The sequence below is a fragment of the Pagrus pagrus genome (assembly GCF_965226575.1).
Source record: "Pagrus pagrus genome assembly, chromosome: 6".
Lineage (NCBI taxonomy): Eukaryota > Metazoa > Chordata > Actinopteri > Spariformes > Sparidae > Pagrus > Pagrus pagrus.
In genome coordinates, this window is record NC_140190.1 from 6,843,493 (window position 1) to 6,861,609 (window position 18,117).

Here is an 18,117-nt window from a genome sequence, read left to right on the forward strand (position 1 = left end):
AATAGCCTTATCTTATTTGTGAACCCAACATTTAAGTTAAGTTAAATTGCCAGAACCTCTGTGTGAAGAGAGGGTCTGGACCAGAACAAAGCAGAAGCCTGCAGGTCTGCCAGAACCCTTAGTGCCTTTAAATCAACATTGAAGACTTTCATGTTTGCTGACGCCTTTCATTAACTGCACTGTAACATTATCCTGTTATTTTATATCTTTTTACAATGTTTTAGCTGTTCTGTCTCCTTTTCTGTTTTACTTCTTTTTATATCTGTTTTAATTCTTTCTCTTGTCTGTTTTTAAATAATGTTTGCTTTTTATGTTCTTATTTTGCTAATATGTAAAGCACCTTGAGTTGTCTTGTTGCGGAAATGTGCTATACAAATGAACTTGAACTTGAAGTGTAATAGATGATGTATTGATGTAGCGCCTTTAAAAGGGGCCCAAAATGTCATTTAGTTGTTGTTGTTGTTGTTGTTGTTTTTGTTGTTGTTGTTGTTTTATCTAGGAGTCTTGCCATAAGCCTTTTGGCATGAAAAACAGACTTTAGTAAAGTGCAGTGAGTTTAATGTAACGTAATGTAATGTAACTTAATGTAACGCTGAGATGCTGCAGGCTGCAGCCGGGTGCTTGCAGGTACCGCGCATGCGCACTGTCTCACTTCCTGGATTCAAACCCAGGAGTTGGTCGCGCTGCTGAACTTCTGACATTCAGCCGGTCGAGCTGAACGTAAACAGCAGTGATGGAGACAGAGACCGAGCCAAAGGGCGTCCCGGTGTCCATTGGGATACTGATAGCGGTGGTATCCAGTTTAATCAACGGGTCCACGTTTGTGCTTCACCAGAAGGGGATATTACGCTCCCGGAAGAGAGGTAAACTGACACAAAGTGCAGCGAAGTAGAGGAAAATAAGCGTTGTATCAGAGAGTGTTTAAATGTTTAAATCCACTTAAAAACATGCACTATACAGTTACTTTTGAGTGTGTATATGTTGTTTGTTTTGCTGGAGCCTAATTTCTAACAAAATACTTTATTTAAAATACTTAAAGTACATTGTCGAGTACGTCACTTGCTATCTCCAGGTTTTAACGGTTACTCTCTACAACAGTTAGCCTGTTGGGCTAATGCAAGTGAATGTGTCGTGTCGGGTCCAGCAACACGCTCATTTACATTGTCAGCTAAGGCTATTCATTTGTGTTCCTTGTGTGTAATCAGGATATTATCGGATATTTCATGTTAAGGCGAGATAACAGGATAAAAAGGGCAGTTAGCAAACACAGGTGCTCCAGAAATGACAAGACATACTCAGGCTGCTGGCTTAAAAATATGGTAGTGTGACAGGTGGGCTGCTGGGTCACATAGGAAAAAGATGAAACTAAAACTGAAATGTGAAAAGTTATTAGTTGTGCTGAAAACAGCTAAAACTGGAATGAAAGTTGGATGTCTTACAAAGGTCACTTACTCCACTGCAATTATATTTGTTATATTTGTAAAGCTATCCGCTAAATGCACAGTGTTTTGTCTTATGTCATTTAAAATGCATCAAAGTTTTGTAACTGTTCACTTCCTGCTGTTGTATTTCAGAGGTCTGCTTTCAACAGAAACCACACACACACTTCAAATCTATGATGTCGGAAAATAGCAGAGCTCGACTTTACAATATGGGGGCGTTATAGTTAGATAGTTTATTTCAATTGGATATATTTTCACATAGAGACCAAAAAAAACAGAAAATCTCCAGACCCTCATTCCCACCATCTTCTTCCAACTCATGTCGAAACTGATAAAGAGAAGAAAGAAAGAGAAGTAAAACAATAACTAACAGTAAATGGTGTCAGAAAAGGGATACAAGAGGAGTCAGGACAAAGATAAAAAGACAAACTTTTCACTTTTCACTTATTTTGATACATTTCATAAGCAAGTATTGCTAATTTGTAAGACTTTTTGATGTATTTGTGGCTGGAACTAATGATTATTTTTGATTATTGATTTAATCTGCTGACTTTTTTAATGATTTGTCAATTATGAAAAAATCCCAATTTCCCAGAACTGAAAGTGACGTCTTCAGATTGCTTCCTTTGTCCAACCAGCAGTCCAAAACCCAAAGACTCTCCATTTACTTTCACAAATAACAAAGAAAAGCAGCAAATCCTTCATTTAAGAAGCTGAAACCAGCAAATGTTTTACTTGAAAAATGACTGAAACAATTAACCGGTTATCAAAATAGATGCTGATTAATCTTCTAATCGTTCCAGCTCTAAACTCTTCTTTTTTTTTCTTCCATAGGCTGCTCCTACTATCTAGATGTGGTGTGGTGGACTGGCACACTGTTCAGTGAGTATAACACCGTCTGTCAGCTCTGATAGTACAGTTCAGACGCAGTGTAAAATAAAATCTGTTTATGAATCTCATCAGTGATTGTTGGTCAAATTGGGAATTTCCTGGCGTACAATGCGGCCCCTGCTGTGATAGTGACACCTCTCGGAGCCCTGGGAGTGTTGTTTGGGTAAGACCCAGAGATAATTAGATTATTTCTTTTTTCTATTTGTTTATTTATTGAGCATTTTTGCTTGACATTTTGACAGGGTTTGGTGAAACTATAAACAAACTGTATTTTTTGGGTGAGGAGGTATTTTGAAGACATTTGTTGTGCAGTGTTTTGTTTTTGAAAATTGTTAGTTTCTAATATAGTTTCAATCTATATTAATAGTTAACTCCCATGACATTAAGCCATCGTGAATTGCCCTGTGTATGTCTTTCTGTGTGATGCAGGGCTGTGCTGGCTTCCTTGGTCTTGAAGGACCATTTGAATATCCTGGGAAAGCTTGGCTGTGTGCTGTGCTGCTGTGGCTCTGTTGTTGTGGTGATCATCCACGCCCCTAAAGCAGTGACTGTGACGTCGAGACTGGAGTTAGAGGAGAGACTATCCGACCCAGGTGTCAATTTTGTTTGTTTTTTTGTCTTTAATTCAGTCAAGTAATTGATAAATGTGTCGTCCAGAATTATTAAAGATGAGGTGCCATGTAGACATGCAGGTGAAAGTGACCATATCATTTCTCATCCTGCAGTGTTTGTACTTTACGCCCTCTTGGTGGTCTTGCTGCTGGTCATACTAATTGTGTGGGCGGCCCCAGCTCACGGTACATCAAACATCATGGTGTACGTCGCCATATGTTCCCTCTTGGGAAGCTTCACGGTGCCAAGCAGCAAAGGGATCGGGCTTGTTGCAGAAGAAGTCTTTGCGGACGGGCCCTCCAACAGCAGAGCTCAGGCTCTCTTCCTGGGCTTGGTGGGGACGCTGGCTGTCAGCATCCTCATCCAGTTCTACTTCATCAACAAGGCCTTGGAGAGTTTCAGCTCCAACAACTTTGAAGCCAGATACTATGTGGCGTTCACTTCTTCCGTCATTCTTGCCTCTGCTGTTCTTTTCAGGGAGTGGGCTGCGCTAACCTTACCTGACATCTTTGCCATGCTTAGTGGTCTGCTAACAGTGTTCGTCGGGGTTGGTCTGCTCCATATTTCTGAAGAGGCTACAATTACTTGGAAGAAGAAGAAGACAGAGTGATTGAGGTGCCTTCATATGTACTTGAATTTGTGCCATACTGAATTTCTTAAAGCACAGAGTCTATATTTGATTTGTCTTGTACAACGAATGTGAATGACCAAAGCCTAAGTGTATTTTTAGCTGCTTTCACTTAAAGGAGACATATAATGTTCATTTTCAGGTTCATAACTGTATTTGCGGTTACTGTCGCAAATATTGACATACTGTCCCCGTCTGTCTGAAACGCTCTGTTTTAGCTCCTGTCTCTTTAAGGCCCCACCTCTGAAATAGCCAGTCTGCTCTGACTGGTGGGCTCACACATGCCTGAGCCAGCACAGCTCACCGTGTCTCTTGTCACCTCTGCCGTGTTTCAGCTTCTAGTTGGCTTCACTTCTACCGAGAATAAAGGCATTTATTATGCAAATGTGTGACATGGTGACAAAGTGTGATGTCACAAAGTCACGGAATTAAGGGCTGGAAACAAAAACAAAATGTAATTTAACTTGGAGACCTTTTATGGAGACGGTGCACAATTAAGTGAAATATTATCGAAAATTGCAATATAGAATATAAAAGAATATATATATATAAAATATTTTGTTTGTTTGGTTCAGACCTCAGCAAATGTCACATCTACATGATTTTTTTTTTATGGTGCAGCCCCACTCAACATTTTATTTGAATATCTTTGTTTGTTTTGTTTGTGTAATAATGATCATTCCTTCTTTAATTTCATAAATACTCACAAATGCAACTCCTATCATGAGATTGTCACATTCAAATATAGCCTGGGGAAACGGTTAATTTGTCAACGTCACGTTTTTACTCATTTCAAATAGTTACAAAGTTTATCTATCTATAAATCACTGTTAACTGTTCAGACAAGTACTGTTAAAAATTCTGTTTACTGTCATGTAGAGTGGTGCCCTTTTAATAGGCTTTTTCAATGTTCTCACAGTGTTAGACTGTATCAGTGTTGAATCACCTACACTGTGACTTATTTAGTATGTCTCTGAATTATTCAGTGTTATTTCAGGAGCAGTCTCATTTGTGCCGGAGCTGTATGAACGTTGAGTATCAACAACGACTGAATCATTTGTCTAATAGAGAGATTTTTAAAGCTAATATACCAAATAAACTTTTGTTCTGTGGCTGGCCACTAATTTTCTTGTCACATTATGTTGTGACTTCAGGTTATACATGTGTAATTAAAACCTCTTTGTATTGTTATTTTTTTTTTTACAAATGTTTACACATATTTCTGATACTGTGTGTGTCTGCTATGTGCTGGCTTTTGCAAACGGTTGTTGTAATAATAATTGTCTTTACAAGCCCTATGAGTCCTTTGGTCATCTCGCTTGATTTGTAAAGTATTAAAGGTGCACTATGTAGTTTTGGGGAAGGAATTTCAATGTTTTATGCCTAAACAAACTGTCTTTGTTTTCATGACCGAATAAACAAACTGACCTTAAAGGACAACACAGTTTCATACTGTTTTACTTTGTTTATATGTGGCGGCCCTGCCACCTTTTCTAGCTTCAAACAGTGTTGTGGGGACCTTATTTTCCTCTGAGAACAGTAAGTTTATTCAGTTATGGAAAAAATAAATATTTCTTTTTGTAGAGTTTGTACTATTACCACATTAATACTGAGTTTGAATTTCTTCTCCAAAACTACATAGTGCCCCTTTAAACTAAAATGCCTGCATGTTCAGGTTTTGGAGAAAGAAGAAACTAACCAGATACATTTAGTACTTTTAATACTTGAAGTAAAAACAAAGTGGGAATTATTCTGTCATGATTTTTTGTAATGAGCATAATTTTTAATAAACAATGATTTTCAAACTACTTGTAGTTTTTTTTGTTTTTTTATGATTCAATGTAGAATGACTGCAATAAAAATTAAAAAAGCTCATGGTAAATACTGCCTCCAGTGCACTGTAGTGTGTTACTGGACTTCAGCCTGCGGAGGGCACACAGTCCGGCGCCATCGTCTCCGGTGATAAGCAGAAGAAGAGCCTCGCAGTGCGGCAGTCGTCAAGCGCTGTCGGTGCTGGCTGAGTGTGGGGAGAGCAGTATGAGATGTTTAGCCACAGAGCCAGGAAGCAGGCTAGCTATTATTAGCTAACCTCTAGCTGCTAACCAAATCTTCCTGTTGGGTGGAAACCAGCCACTTTCTTTTTTTGGACAGGTATGTACTTTCATTGTGACTTCTTCAACCGTGCGAGCAACCGATACTCAGACTCTTGGTCAACGCGAGCTAATTGGTTTCGCTAGCCAAGCAGTTAGCCGTCGAGCTAATTTAAGCTAACAAGTGGCTAACAAGGTGGAGGGGGGAGTCTAGCTAGGAAAATACTGTTAAATGCAACTCTGTGGTGCCACTATAATGCTGTGGTCCATTGAGAATAGTTTAGTGTCATTAAAATATTTGGGTAATTACGTAACGGACTATTATGGGCTAGCTGGTTAACGAGCCTCACCTAGCATGCCCAGGTTAACGTCAACGTCAATGGCGTGACACTTCCTGAATTCCTGAGTATTTTAATGACATTATTGACAGAGCAGTGCTGCCACACAATGCTCCGTCTGTACGACACCCAAACAACCGGTTGGCCTTTTCAGCATTCACTCCTGTGATTGTATGGGAGCAGTCATACATGTCCTCTCTCTCTTCTTGTGATGGATTCTTCATCAACATCAGATCATGGTTTATCAGGGTGTAATATCTCCTGTGGAGACGGTAGGTCACTGCTGTTGAAAATGATGTTAAAGTCCTCACTTTTTTAAAAACTTTTGCTGATATTTCATGTGCCTTGTGTTGTCGTCTCCTCTGTTCTCGTCCCTCAGGTGTCTGGGCTGGCCAGAACTGTACCTTTGGTCAGCATCTGCAGTGTTTGGTCGTAAATGTGACAGAGGACGTCACCAACACATCCAGCCTCGCTATGGGTCAGGACAGAGGGAAGTATGATTTCTACATCGGTCTGGGATTGGCCATCAGCTCCAGCATCTTCATCGGAGGCAGCTTTATCCTCAAGAAGAAGGGGCTTCTGAGGCTGGCGAGGAAGGGGTCGATGAGGGCAGGTACTGACCGCTTCTGAGCAACTACTGCAAATCACACATAACCGAGCAAGGAGCAGAGCGACTGACTTTGTCAGCTGAGTAAAGGCACTCCCTGGTGTAGTTGTGCAACACAGAGTCAGCTAAGAAGTCAGACCAGTGGGGAGAGCACACTAACACACCTGATGGCACTTTCCCTACACTTCAGACAAGTGTGTATGAGTCATCAGCTCTGAACACCTAGTAATCATTGACTCCACGATGACCTCGTCCTTCAGCTCAAAACCAGTGCAGCTACCTGACTTGTAGTCGTGATCATGACACAAGTCAGATTTTTGCCTACAGGCAAATGTTATTTAAATATTTGTCTTTTTTCTCCTCAGGCCAGGGCGGCCATGCGTATCTCAAAGAATGGCTATGGTGGGCTGGTTTACTATCAAGTAAGTGATAACACCTGAGTCGCAGGTTAAATGATGTTAAGATGTCGAGATTAAAACTGGGTTAAAGTTGGTTGAAAACATATTTTTCAGACGCCTAGGTTACATTAACTGTTGTTTCTTCAGGACCTTTTTAAATAACTATTTCAGTGTGTTGAAAGTCATTAAAATGCTGTTAAACAGTAACACGTGGCCTAGATGTCTGAAACACCTTTTCCGCCAACGTCAACCAAGTTTAAGCTGAGACACCTTGACATCTTTGACCTGCATGTGACCTAACCCGTGCTTGCATGGGAGGGTAACTTTGTACTTAATATTGTTGCAGCAGACACGAACCTAAGACGGCCTTACAGTGTTTACTTCTGTCTGCCGTCACTAGAACACAGTTGTCTGTTGCGTTTGGTATTTAACTTAATGTCTTAATCTTTTACAGTGGGAGCTGGTGAAGCAGCAAACTTCGCAGCATACGCCTTCGCTCCTGCCACTCTGGTCACCCCACTGGGAGCCCTCAGTGTGCTTGTCAGGTAAATACGACTCACTGCACGACTTGGACACTTAAACCTTCCTTCTGTTTGTAAATGTATGTTGTGGAGTGGAGTCACTGTGGCTCATCGTAAATGTCATTGCAGCGCCGTGCTGTCGTCGTACTTCCTGACTGAGCGGTTAAACCTGCATGGGAAGCTCGGCTGCCTGCTCAGCATCCTGGGCTCCACCACCATGGTAATTCACGCTCCGCAAGAGGAAGAGATCAGCAGCCTCGAGCACATGGCCAAGAAACTGGTCGACCCAGGTACAGAACAATTAACCATTAGAGATCTTGTCCACGATGACTGATGATACACCTGTTCTCCATCAGAATAGTGCCTAGTTTGCTTGATTGAGACCAAACACGACAACTTTGTTCACATTTATTTCCACTTTAACACCTCCTTTCTTTCTTTCTTTCAGGGTTTTTCCTCTTTGCCACTCTCGTCATCATCGTGGCTCTTATCTTCATATTTGTTGTGGGTCCCCGTCACGGTCAGACCAACATCCTAGTCTACATCACCATCTGCTCAGTAATCGGGGCACTATCTGTGTCCTGCGTCAAAGGACTGGGTATTGCCATCAAGGAAGCAATCGCCGGGAAGAACGTTGTGAGAAGCCCACTGGCGTGGATCTTACTTCTGGGTCTGGTGGCCTGTGTGAGCACACAGATCAACTACTTGAACAAGGCTCTGGACATATTCAACACCTCCCTGGTGACTCCCATCTACTACGTGTTCTTCACCACATCTGTGCTCACCTGCTCCGCCATCCTCTTCAAGGAGTGGGGGCACATGGGCACGGACGATATCATCGGCACGCTCAGCGGCTTCCTCACCATCATCGTGGGGATCTTCCTGCTCCACGCCTTCAAAGACGTCAGCGTCAGCTGGGCTTCGCTCGCCGTGTCCATGAGGAAGGACGAGCGGGCGTTTCCCGCGGCCAACGGGATGGGGTCCCACAGCACCTACGAACTGCTACACAATGAGTCCACTGAGGACATGGAGGACAGAGAGATGGGTTTGCCTTTTGATAGCGTCTCTAGAAGAAACGGGGCGATGACTTCCTCTTTGGACCATTAAGGAACTTGTTTCCCCCCCAGCCCTCTACTGACTCACCAACCATGGCATTGTTATGGTAAAACAATAAGACAATCAGCTGTTTGGGGGAGTGACTTCGACAGACCAGTGGATTGTATTTAATGTTTTAATTTGCCTTACTTTTCTCAGACTATGGCCTGGTTGTAATCAGTCAGTTAGAACTTAATTTCATTCCTTCTGTAGCGCTGTAAATATGAGTTTTTTAAGAAATGTTTTTGTTATATGTACATGCATATTCATGCACTGACTTACTTTCTATAAATCAAACAGATAAAAGTTTTAATATATATTCTCTATATGAGCTCCTGCTGACAATGATGACGACAGTTATAAAAAGGACAGTCACTATGATTTAAGTTTGTTTTTTTTCGTGATACTTGAAAGTAACAACAACTTTTGTTGGAAGTCGTTCCGAACCTTTTTTTTTGTAGCGTTTACATGAAAAGCTCTCGAGATGAACCAACAGATTTGTTACATATTTATTGAATTAAAATGATTAAAACGTTTGAAACACAAGGCACAGTGAATAAATGCTTAACATGAGTATGAGCTTTGTTACTTTCATTTAAAATGTTTAGCATGCATGTTCAACAATATAGAAAATACAAATTTACCTCCACCCCCACTTAAAATAGGCTGTTCACCCTAAATATTCCACCACTGCAAACCCTTAAATACGCATCTGATAAAACTACTTTCCCTTCCCTGATCTATGACTTTCTGCAGGTATAAAACAAAGAATAGTTCATCCAAAAAGGGGAAATATCTATTCATTTCTGATAAGGCACAAGTGAATACAAAAAAATAATTCTCACAAAATGTGGCCCAACTTCCTTTCATTTAATGGTCCTTTGCTACTAAAGACCTAAAGTAAATGAGGAATATTAGTGGATAGTCTGGTAATGATGACAGTGTTTGGAGCTTCGTGCTGGTCCACGGTATCTACGGTGGCTGTGGCGCCTCAGCTGCTGGCGAGCGACTGGTGTATCGGTGGCTGGAAGCATCGGACGTGTTCCACCGGCATGTTCTCTCCGTCTCCAGACTTCAGGTACTTGTTCAGGATGGCAAAGATCTCGTTGTTGAGGACTTGGAATTTGCGGATTCTGTCGACCATCTTCTTCAGTGGCTAAAGGGAGGCAGAAAATATGATTAAACTTGGTATATTATAGAGTTAAGGAAAGAGTTATAGGAAACAGCTAGTCTGGCTTTGTTCAAAAGTAAGAAAATCCACCTATCAGCGCCTCTGAAGCTCACTAATTAACACGTTATATCTAGGTTGTTTAAATATATAAAAAACGTGAAAAACTTCCAATATATTTATTGCTGATCCTCTCCAACTCACCACACTCTTGATGACCTCATCCTTGCCGTCGTGCTTCTGCACCTTGAGAAGGTGGTAGCTGAAGTCGAGGATGTCAAAGCGTCTGTGTTGTCCCAGCAGGGCGATGATCATGCAGCCAGCCCAGTGGAGGCCGTCCCCGAAGCACTGCCTGTAGGACAGGAAAGAGGACACATGAATGAAGATTTGGCACTTTAAAATGAATCACATGTGGTGACAGGATGTGGCACAGACGCTGTACTGCTGCACTCACTCCACTGTGAACTCGTGGGCTCCCACTGGGATGCAGTACACGAACTGCATGGCACTCCAGAGGCGGTGGAACTCAACGCACTCGTCCACGTGCATCACGCCGTTGCTGGGCAGCGGTCCCCGCCAGATGGGGTCGTCCAAGAAGCCTCGCACGCGAGTGAGGATGACCTCGAACATGGACAGACCGCAGCACAGCCTCTCTTTGGTCAGGAGGTCGCCCTCCCGAGCAATGGCAATTTGCTAAAAAGAGAAGAGAGGCAGGAGACACGTGTAAAGGATGCACGACAGATCATCCAGTCGGTATCTTTCACTGATTCTGTAATGAACACAATAGCGATCGGTGTGGTCGTACCTGTGGGGTGCCAAGGCGCTCGATCAGTGGAACCATATGCAGCGCTGTGTATTTGGATTCCAGCCGCTTCATCTTGGCATCAAGGCGTTCCCCCTCTGTGAGGAGAAGAAAAGCGTCGTATGATAAATGATATTCTGTGATTTTCTTGTTGTCAACAACTCAACAAAGCACTGTGTGTATCCACAACCTGATATAGTTCATTGGTCTGTGCCTTAGAGCTCCATTGTTGTCCATAAACACACAATGAGCTGTCGCTCCTGGTTATGTCTTCCTCCATTACAATAAAACACACACTGTAGTTACATTGAGTCAGTCGAACAAAACCCATCGTGCTGCCATAAGTTATCTTTTACTCCCCTATTTGTTACACAGCTATTTTTCTATTTCTATAAAGGTGTGAAACACTTTATATGCCTTGCGTCTCGAAGGGGGACAGCCAAAAATAAATATCTGTAAAATATCTGTCAGTATGTCTATATTTAATTGAATACCATGTCTCACTTCTCTAACTGACTGTCTGGTGTTTCACTTTGACTTTAAATGTGGCCATTTAAAACCACTACTGTGTGACCACTTCTGCCTTTGAGACAGACAGACAGCACGTAACATGAACTAGTTCACAGAAACACCTCTCCACATCTAAATCAGCCACATGTTCTCTCGTGCGTGTACCTTTGACGTGAACTCTTGGAAGAATGTTCTGAAAAGGTGCAGCGTGCAGCAAGTCACAAACTTCTTCCTGTGACTGACAAAGAGACAGTACAAGTCAAAACACAAAGGCACGAAAATACGTAGAAATTACATCCTGAATCAACAAGATTCCAACTGAGATCAGTACCAGACTCTGCTCGCTCAGCAGACAGAACAGGAGGGCGTTGCCCACTTCCCTCAGGTTCTGGAAACACACCGTCTTCAGCTCGGCGTACTCGACTATGTCCTTCAGCTGGTGGTGAAAGAATTCCAGGATACCTGAAAAGAAATACAGCCCGGATGTGTCACCTCCACCTTATTTCATATATCGTATGTGAGCACATGCTGGTGTCCATTTGCACTGCTGGTGTGGCAGCATGGCTAATTTAACCGTGGACAGGTCTGTGAAATGAGGGTATTCAGTGTGATCTATTCTTGACACTGTTCTCCTGCATTTATATGAATAAAGGGGGAAGGAGATGGAGCAAAACAAAAAATAAACCTTTGTATTTGTTCTATTACTTCATGGAGATTTGGCACAAGGTCATTCCCTCAAGCAGCTCATCTCACAAGAATTTACTTCAAAGACTCTGAGACCAGTCTCGCTTTCATCTGAAAGCTTCAATCAAAGCTCTAAAATGGACGAACCCATTTTTCTGTGAAGAAAACTAATGTGAAGTAACAATGTTGAAGTCAACGGCACGGCTGGATGAGGTGTTTTCATTTTCATCATTCTAGTGCAGGTAACATGTAGAGAAAGATCATTTAAATCACATGACCTTGAAATTAATTTGCCGAATTCTCCATGGAAATTCAATAAAATGCAATTATGCTTAAATGCTTAATGCTTTCATGAGTTTAATGGGCCAAATGTCTGGCCTATTGATCAGTAGAGTGCTGCACGGTCAGTTACCTGGGGAGCCGTACTCGTGGCGGGGAAGTCTGCAGATCTTGGGCATCACCTCCATCAGGGTCTTCACATACTGCATTATGGTGCCCTGAAGCTGTACAGGAGAAGCAGAGTTAAAGCAGCAGTTAAGACGAAGCAGTAAATACAGACATTAACACACTGATCCGACGATAAAATCAGCGAATAAAGAAAGCAACCTCTTCTAACCCCTCCTCGCTGTCTCAACAGGAATTGACTTATGCCTCCCACACACCTTTATTGCCTATAATGTCTGACTCACCAGGCTCTTGACGACCTTCAGCAGTTCCTCCATCACCACGGCGATGCCCTGGTAGCCCAGAAGTCTGCACATGACCTTGATGTGCGGGGGACCGACGAAATTCCTGTAGGTGCTAAATATGCTGCTGTACGCCAGGTTCAAGGTCTACATTCAGAGCAGAGACAGGTGATGTGAAAGTGAGGATGAATATTGAAAGACAAAAACACATTTTTCTTATATTTAGTCACAGCTTCCTCATATTCGATCAAATACTAACGAATGGGTTCTGGAGGCAACCTGGCCCATGTGGGTGTACGTGTATTTGCAGCCACAGAAGGGCTGAGTCACTTTGTCACAGTGAACACTTACAACGTCACCGTCCAAGGGCACATCAGTAGTTTGTCAGGAAACAAATGTTTCTTTATAAAACACCACAGTACCGATATTCAGAGAGGATGTACAACAGCCACAATTTAATGAGGTTCTTAGTATGTATCCTTAGTATTTGCTCCATGTTAGCATAAAGGACATGGGCCCAACTGGAATATGTGACATATTTACAATGACAATGCTAACATGCTAATGTTATAATAATAATAAAAGTTATAATGTTTAACATGTACACATTATTGTTGGCAAGTGTTAGCATGCTGTATGTTGCTGCATTATTTTTGTAGGTATTTGGTCATAAACCAAAGTATTGGACACATTAGAGTTTTGACCTGATGGTGGCGCTGCATAAAAAGGGGATCAACAAAGTTATTGCAATTCATCCTGAGGGCGACGTGAATGTCTGAACCAAGTGTCATGGAAATCATTTAATAGTTGATGAGACATCTCACTCAAAACCACAAATGTCCACTGGGTGGCACACTGGAGATCAGTCAGGATCACCAAAGTCATTAGGGTTTATCCTCTGGGCACCATGAACGGCTGTACAAAATTATGAGTAAAGCTATTATGTACAGTTTGACCTGCTGGTGGCGCTACATGAAAAAGCAGGCATCACCAAAGTCATTAGGATTCAACCCCAGAGACCATACATGTCTGGCAATCCATCCAATACTCGTTGAGACGATTCAGTCTGGACCAAAGTGGAGGAACAACCGACCGATTTCCATCCTTAGAGTCATAACACCCCCACATGAAATCATTAATAAGAGGCGCCGCAGTGGCTCAGTTGGTGGAGCGTGCGCCCCATGTGCAGAGGCTGCGTCCTCGCTGCAGCGGCCCAGGGCTCGGGTCCGACCTGTGGCTCTTTGCTGCGTGTCACCCCCCATCTCTCTCACCCCGTTTCCTGTCATATATCAAGCTGTCCTATCAAATAAAGCCATGAAAAGGCCCCAAAAAATGGGTTCATCACCATAAATCCAATGGCAACCTGCCTGATAGATTGAGATACTTTGTATCCAAAGGTAGGCTCTTAGCCTGAGGGTGGCGCTAGAACAAAGCTCAAGGAATATTAAAGATGCAAAGGATAAATTTCACAACAATCCGCCTGTTAGATTTCAATATTTTTTATGTACAAGTGAAAACATCTGCTTGGAGGGATCACCGGTGTCAGGGGATCACTAGCATCATTAGGAATCATCCTCTGGGGACCTCGAATATCAGCAGTACATTTCATAACAATCTGGGCAGCAGTTGTTCAGAGACTTTGCTCCGGAACAAGCTGCCGGACAGATGGATCGACCAACTGACAACATTTCAGCTCCCACGCTACATGACACCACTAGATCCAATGGTGTGGACAGAAGTGCCGGTGAAGGAGAAATTAAAGATCGATATCACTCTGATTTTCTGTCGATGGACTAGCAGCAGAAAACAAGAACAGAAAACAGCATCAGAACAGCCACATTTACAACAATCGGAACATATAACGGTCCATTTGGATGTTATCGCACTCTTTTCTAACATCCACTGCAACAGATTTCAGCTCCCTCTCTCTCCCCTGTCAGCAGAGAGTTGATGCTGCTGCTGTTGCTCTAATCCAGCAGCGCTCCCACTAGTGTGGCAGCGGCGGAGAAGACAAGGACACAGCAATCTCGGGTCCACTCCTGAGGCTGAAAGCACCCGGAGTCAGTGACAGTGGAATAGATGCTCAAAATGTCTGAATAGCAGGACCACAGGACGGTCAATCGGAAACAAACACCTCAGGCACGGCAGACTGGTATGTTCAACACGTGCTCGCAGTGTTTTTCTGGTAAGCCTTCCTTTTTATCATGCTTTGAAAAGCTGGTCACGAATGATTTTCTCAACATGGTTCATTAACATTTAGACAAGTATGTTTTGTGGCTGTTATTTACAGCTGATGAAACACAGGGCGTGTGAAAGGATGCATTTAGTGAATTTTAATGGAGGAAAAATAGAGATCTCCAAAGTGAGGTGCAAGCTAAATACTAAATGATTTAAACTCTATTCTTCTGAGATGATCTGTGTCTGAACATGTAGTCGTTTGAGTTATTTTTATGATGGTTTATTCAGAAGTCCATTTAAAAATCTAGAGTTCTGAGTAAAAATAACATAAATGTGCCTTGTTCCAATGAGCACCACACCCTATCTGCATTTGTTCAAAGTGAACACGTCAGTTGTTTCACATTTAATTTCATTTGGTTAATTTTGAGCACTTTTAACACCTGAAAGGCTTCTATTACCATTTAACGGCATTTGTTTTGGATCAAGGCCGTGCTATTATTTTGTGTTCTTGAGGCGAAGAAAGCCAAATTTAAATAAATATTACAAATAATGCTCAAATCAAAGCTGAAGCCAATAACTGTACCGTAACCTGAGCAGTGGGTTTGCTCAGATCGTCTGTTTGTCACCTGTCCTGTAACAGGTGACTTGACAGATGAGCCTCTTCAAAAATCATTACACATTACATTATTTGCTCAACATCTGTGCATACACTCGCCTCCCTCCCACCACTGCACTTTGTTCCAGATAATCCTTCATACAATGCTTATTATCCTCTTATATTGGTCTTCCACTTTTCATGCTTTGTAGGATGTGGGGATGGGTAGGTGGCCATGATATTTTTCATTAATTCTGTTTAACACGATGTACTGAGAGCGTGAAGAATAGGGAGTATGTAGTTACATTTTTATGTACATAGGTGAGTCAGGATTCTGAGATTTAGAATAATATGAAATTCTTCTGTTTTGTCTCTTTTCCAGTTTGGTTTTTTCACTGTGACACTGTGATAACTGAGGAAATCCTTCACTCATATCAACTTAGCTCTGGACACACACAGACGGACTACACAAACAGCCGTGCATCATGGTGGTTGTGGTCTACAACATCTCCACCACCTCAGCCAAAGTGAGCTGGCCGCCTTCCCCCGACTGCCTGGACACCTTCTACAGCGTCATGTACGACCCAAACTGGAACAGCCTCCTGATGGGCTACAAGCGCAAGAGCTTCATGCACGAGGAACGCATCCCTGTCAGTCAAACCACCACGTACCTGGCCAACCTCCTCCCCCAGACTGCCTACTTCCTGTGTGTGACGTGTCAGGCGGCCAATCCGGTGCGGGAGCAGTGCCAGGTGTTCAGCACTCTGAGCGATAACAGCGATGGTCACGACAGATCTGGCTGGGAACTCGCCATGGGCGTCTGGCTGACCTGCTGCATCTTGCTCCTGATCATCGCTGGCATCCTGTTGTGGGGATGTCTCCACACCATCTGCTCCATGCCCACTCGGCCCGCGGACGGATGCCACGTGACGACCAACTCAAATCACCAAGATGTATCTGGATCCGGACGCATCTACACTCCACCCAGCAGCAGCGAAGACAACTCTAAACATGCCAACGTCATGCAAGGCCCCCTCCTCTCAGCGCAGACCACCAACCACGTAATTACCCAAGACCATGAGCTGAGGACACTCGCTAAGCTGTCTGGCACTGAACCAGCATGAACGCGCTGGATTGAGGTCATCGCAGCAACATACTGCCAGGACTGAATTGTCAGAGTTTTATTATCCACTGATGAAATCTACGGAGCCCCTGGGGTGTCAAAAATGAATACTTTAATTAATTCATGCTTTCAATTTACTACTTTGTAAAGCGCTTAGAACAATATCTGAGAGTAAAACTCAAATCTTTTGTTTTTCATGACACCTCTGTAACATCCTAATCGTGTCTGGGATAAAAATGCTTTACAAATGCAACACTGACAATTTATCCTGTCTGTATAAAATTGTTCTTGTAATACAAGTGTAGATTTTTCAGACAAACATCTACATTTTTTTCAATGTACCTTAATATTTAATGTATTGTTTTCCAGCATGATGCCTGTATATGTGATCTACAGATATGTGTATATGTCTAACGTGTAGTGAATGTTTGGCTTCAACATGTGGACTGAAGAGAGCTCACACACAGCCAGCCAGGCCACGCCAGAGAACAATAATGATGGAATACAAGAAAATAAAGTGAAAGGCTTTTTCTTTGTGACTGATTCAGACGAGTGTGCTGACCTTTGAGCCGTACAAGTAATGGGGCTGAGCGTTGGGCGGCTTGTCCCTCTGGAACTCCTGAGAGAAGGGCAGGACGGTGCGCACAAACCTGAACACACGGATAAGAAACTCATCAAACATACGTCACTGTATCACTATACACACACACACACACCTATGGGTTTAATCCCCCAGACCTGCAGCCATACTGTGTTGCAGATTCTGAGATACAAGCGAGTTAAGTGCGGAGATAAAATGTGTACGAACCAAAACACTGCCATGAAACGTCTGTGGTTTAAACAACAGCCGACAAGTTCAACAGTGTTTGAAGCCGACTCTACGGATGCTGTTACTGCCAAAATCAAAAGACTCCCACTGAGAGAGGCCTCCTTTTCATCCATTTATTATAAGGTTTCGCCTGCTGCAACCAGGAATCTGATCCCACATGAACAGCACATAAGCAAAGAGATGATACAGTATATATATATAAAAAACTGGGAGCTTCATTAGTTGCTTTCCTACTGTGGTCTACAGTTAACACTGGAACTTTATTGCTCGGTTGTAGACCTTTTAATAACATCACGGCCAAAACAAGCAACGCTTGGCAGACAAAAGGCTTTGACTGTTGAAGTCTTTATAACATTTGCTTTTTGCTCAGTGTCGTATTAACCTGCTGTAAGGACCTTGGACAAATATTTGTCTTTGGGCCCTTGTTGACCTTAACTGTACGGCAGCATCATTATTTCCCCAGACATCTACAAAACCAACAAGTAGTCTAGAGCTGAAACAAGCCAACTGACAGATGACTAAATAAGGCATCATTTTGATAATCAATCTAAAGTTTAATTAACTATAAATCCCCCATGTATGAATGGTGGTTATTGTAACAGTTCTTTGTATTTTTGACACTGAAGTCAACATTTTTTTGGTTTTGTACTTAATTGGTTGGACAATGCCAAATAATTTATGTTAACTTTGAGCTTTCGGAAACCGTGATCACCATTTTACACACTCACACACACAAGTTTCAGCTGTACAGCACAAGGTTTTAAAACTAGATTTTGACACAGGGCTGCTCAACAGGACGAGTGCCACACGATTAGGTAATAAACAAATTATGCAAATAATCAAATTACAAACAACCAAATATATCAGGAGTGAACCCGGGGCTGTTTTGTCTCCTGGAGGTCTGAGGCCCTGGGGAATTT

The 18,117-nt window shown here is 42.5% G+C and overlaps 3 protein-coding genes across 5 annotated transcripts in view; 2 read left to right on the top strand and 1 right to left on the bottom strand.

Annotated features, from left to right (window-relative positions):
* The first annotated feature begins 672 nt into the window (after positions 1–672).
* Positions 673–9,196, top strand: LOC311258769 (magnesium transporter NIPA2-like). Of its 2 annotated transcripts, XM_084355328.1 has the most exons (9): positions 673–863; positions 2,277–2,324; positions 2,406–2,496; positions 2,763–2,926; positions 6,381–6,614; positions 6,974–7,030; positions 7,461–7,551; positions 7,657–7,817; positions 7,976–9,196. In XM_084355328.1, the coding sequence occupies exons 1-9, from the start codon at positions 734–736 to the stop codon at positions 8,632–8,634; spliced, it is 1,635 nt and encodes a 544-aa protein (XP_084211454.1). In that variant the 5' UTR covers positions 673–733; the 3' UTR covers positions 8,635–9,196. The 2 variants fall into 2 exon arrangements, with proteins under 2 accessions (XP_084211454.1, XP_084211453.1); XM_084355327.1 differs by lacking the exons at positions 673–863; positions 2,277–2,324; positions 2,406–2,496; positions 2,763–2,926 and adding an exon at positions 5,497–5,724.
* cyfip1 (cytoplasmic FMR1 interacting protein 1) overlaps positions 9,116–18,117 on the bottom strand; it is a 29,788-nt gene continuing 20,786 nt past the window's right edge. Inside the window, exons 23-31 of one of the 2 annotated variants that reach the window (XM_084355326.1) lie at positions 16,931–17,018; positions 12,476–12,619; positions 12,199–12,289; positions 11,434–11,564; positions 11,268–11,334; positions 10,596–10,690; positions 10,245–10,483; positions 9,995–10,142; positions 9,116–9,778 (exon numbers count right to left, since the gene is read on the bottom strand). In XM_084355326.1, coding sequence (XP_084211452.1) covers positions 9,614–9,778; positions 9,995–10,142; positions 10,245–10,483; positions 10,596–10,690; positions 11,268–11,334; positions 11,434–11,564; positions 12,199–12,289; positions 12,476–12,619; positions 16,931–17,018 — 1,168 coding nt within the window. In that variant the 3' untranslated portion in view covers positions 9,116–9,613. Of the gene's footprint in view, positions 9,779–9,994; positions 10,143–10,244; positions 10,484–10,595; positions 10,691–11,267; positions 11,341–11,433; positions 11,565–12,198; positions 12,290–12,475; positions 12,620–16,930; positions 17,019–18,117 lie in introns of both variants that reach the window. The other variant, XM_084355325.1, reaches the window with a different exon arrangement.
* fndc9 (fibronectin type III domain containing 9) lies at positions 13,907–16,907 on the top strand. The gene is made up of 2 exons (XM_084355329.1): positions 13,907–14,657; positions 15,628–16,907. The coding sequence occupies exon 2, from the start codon at positions 15,731–15,733 to the stop codon at positions 16,367–16,369; it is 639 nt and encodes a 212-aa protein (XP_084211455.1). The 5' UTR covers positions 13,907–14,657; positions 15,628–15,730; the 3' UTR covers positions 16,370–16,907.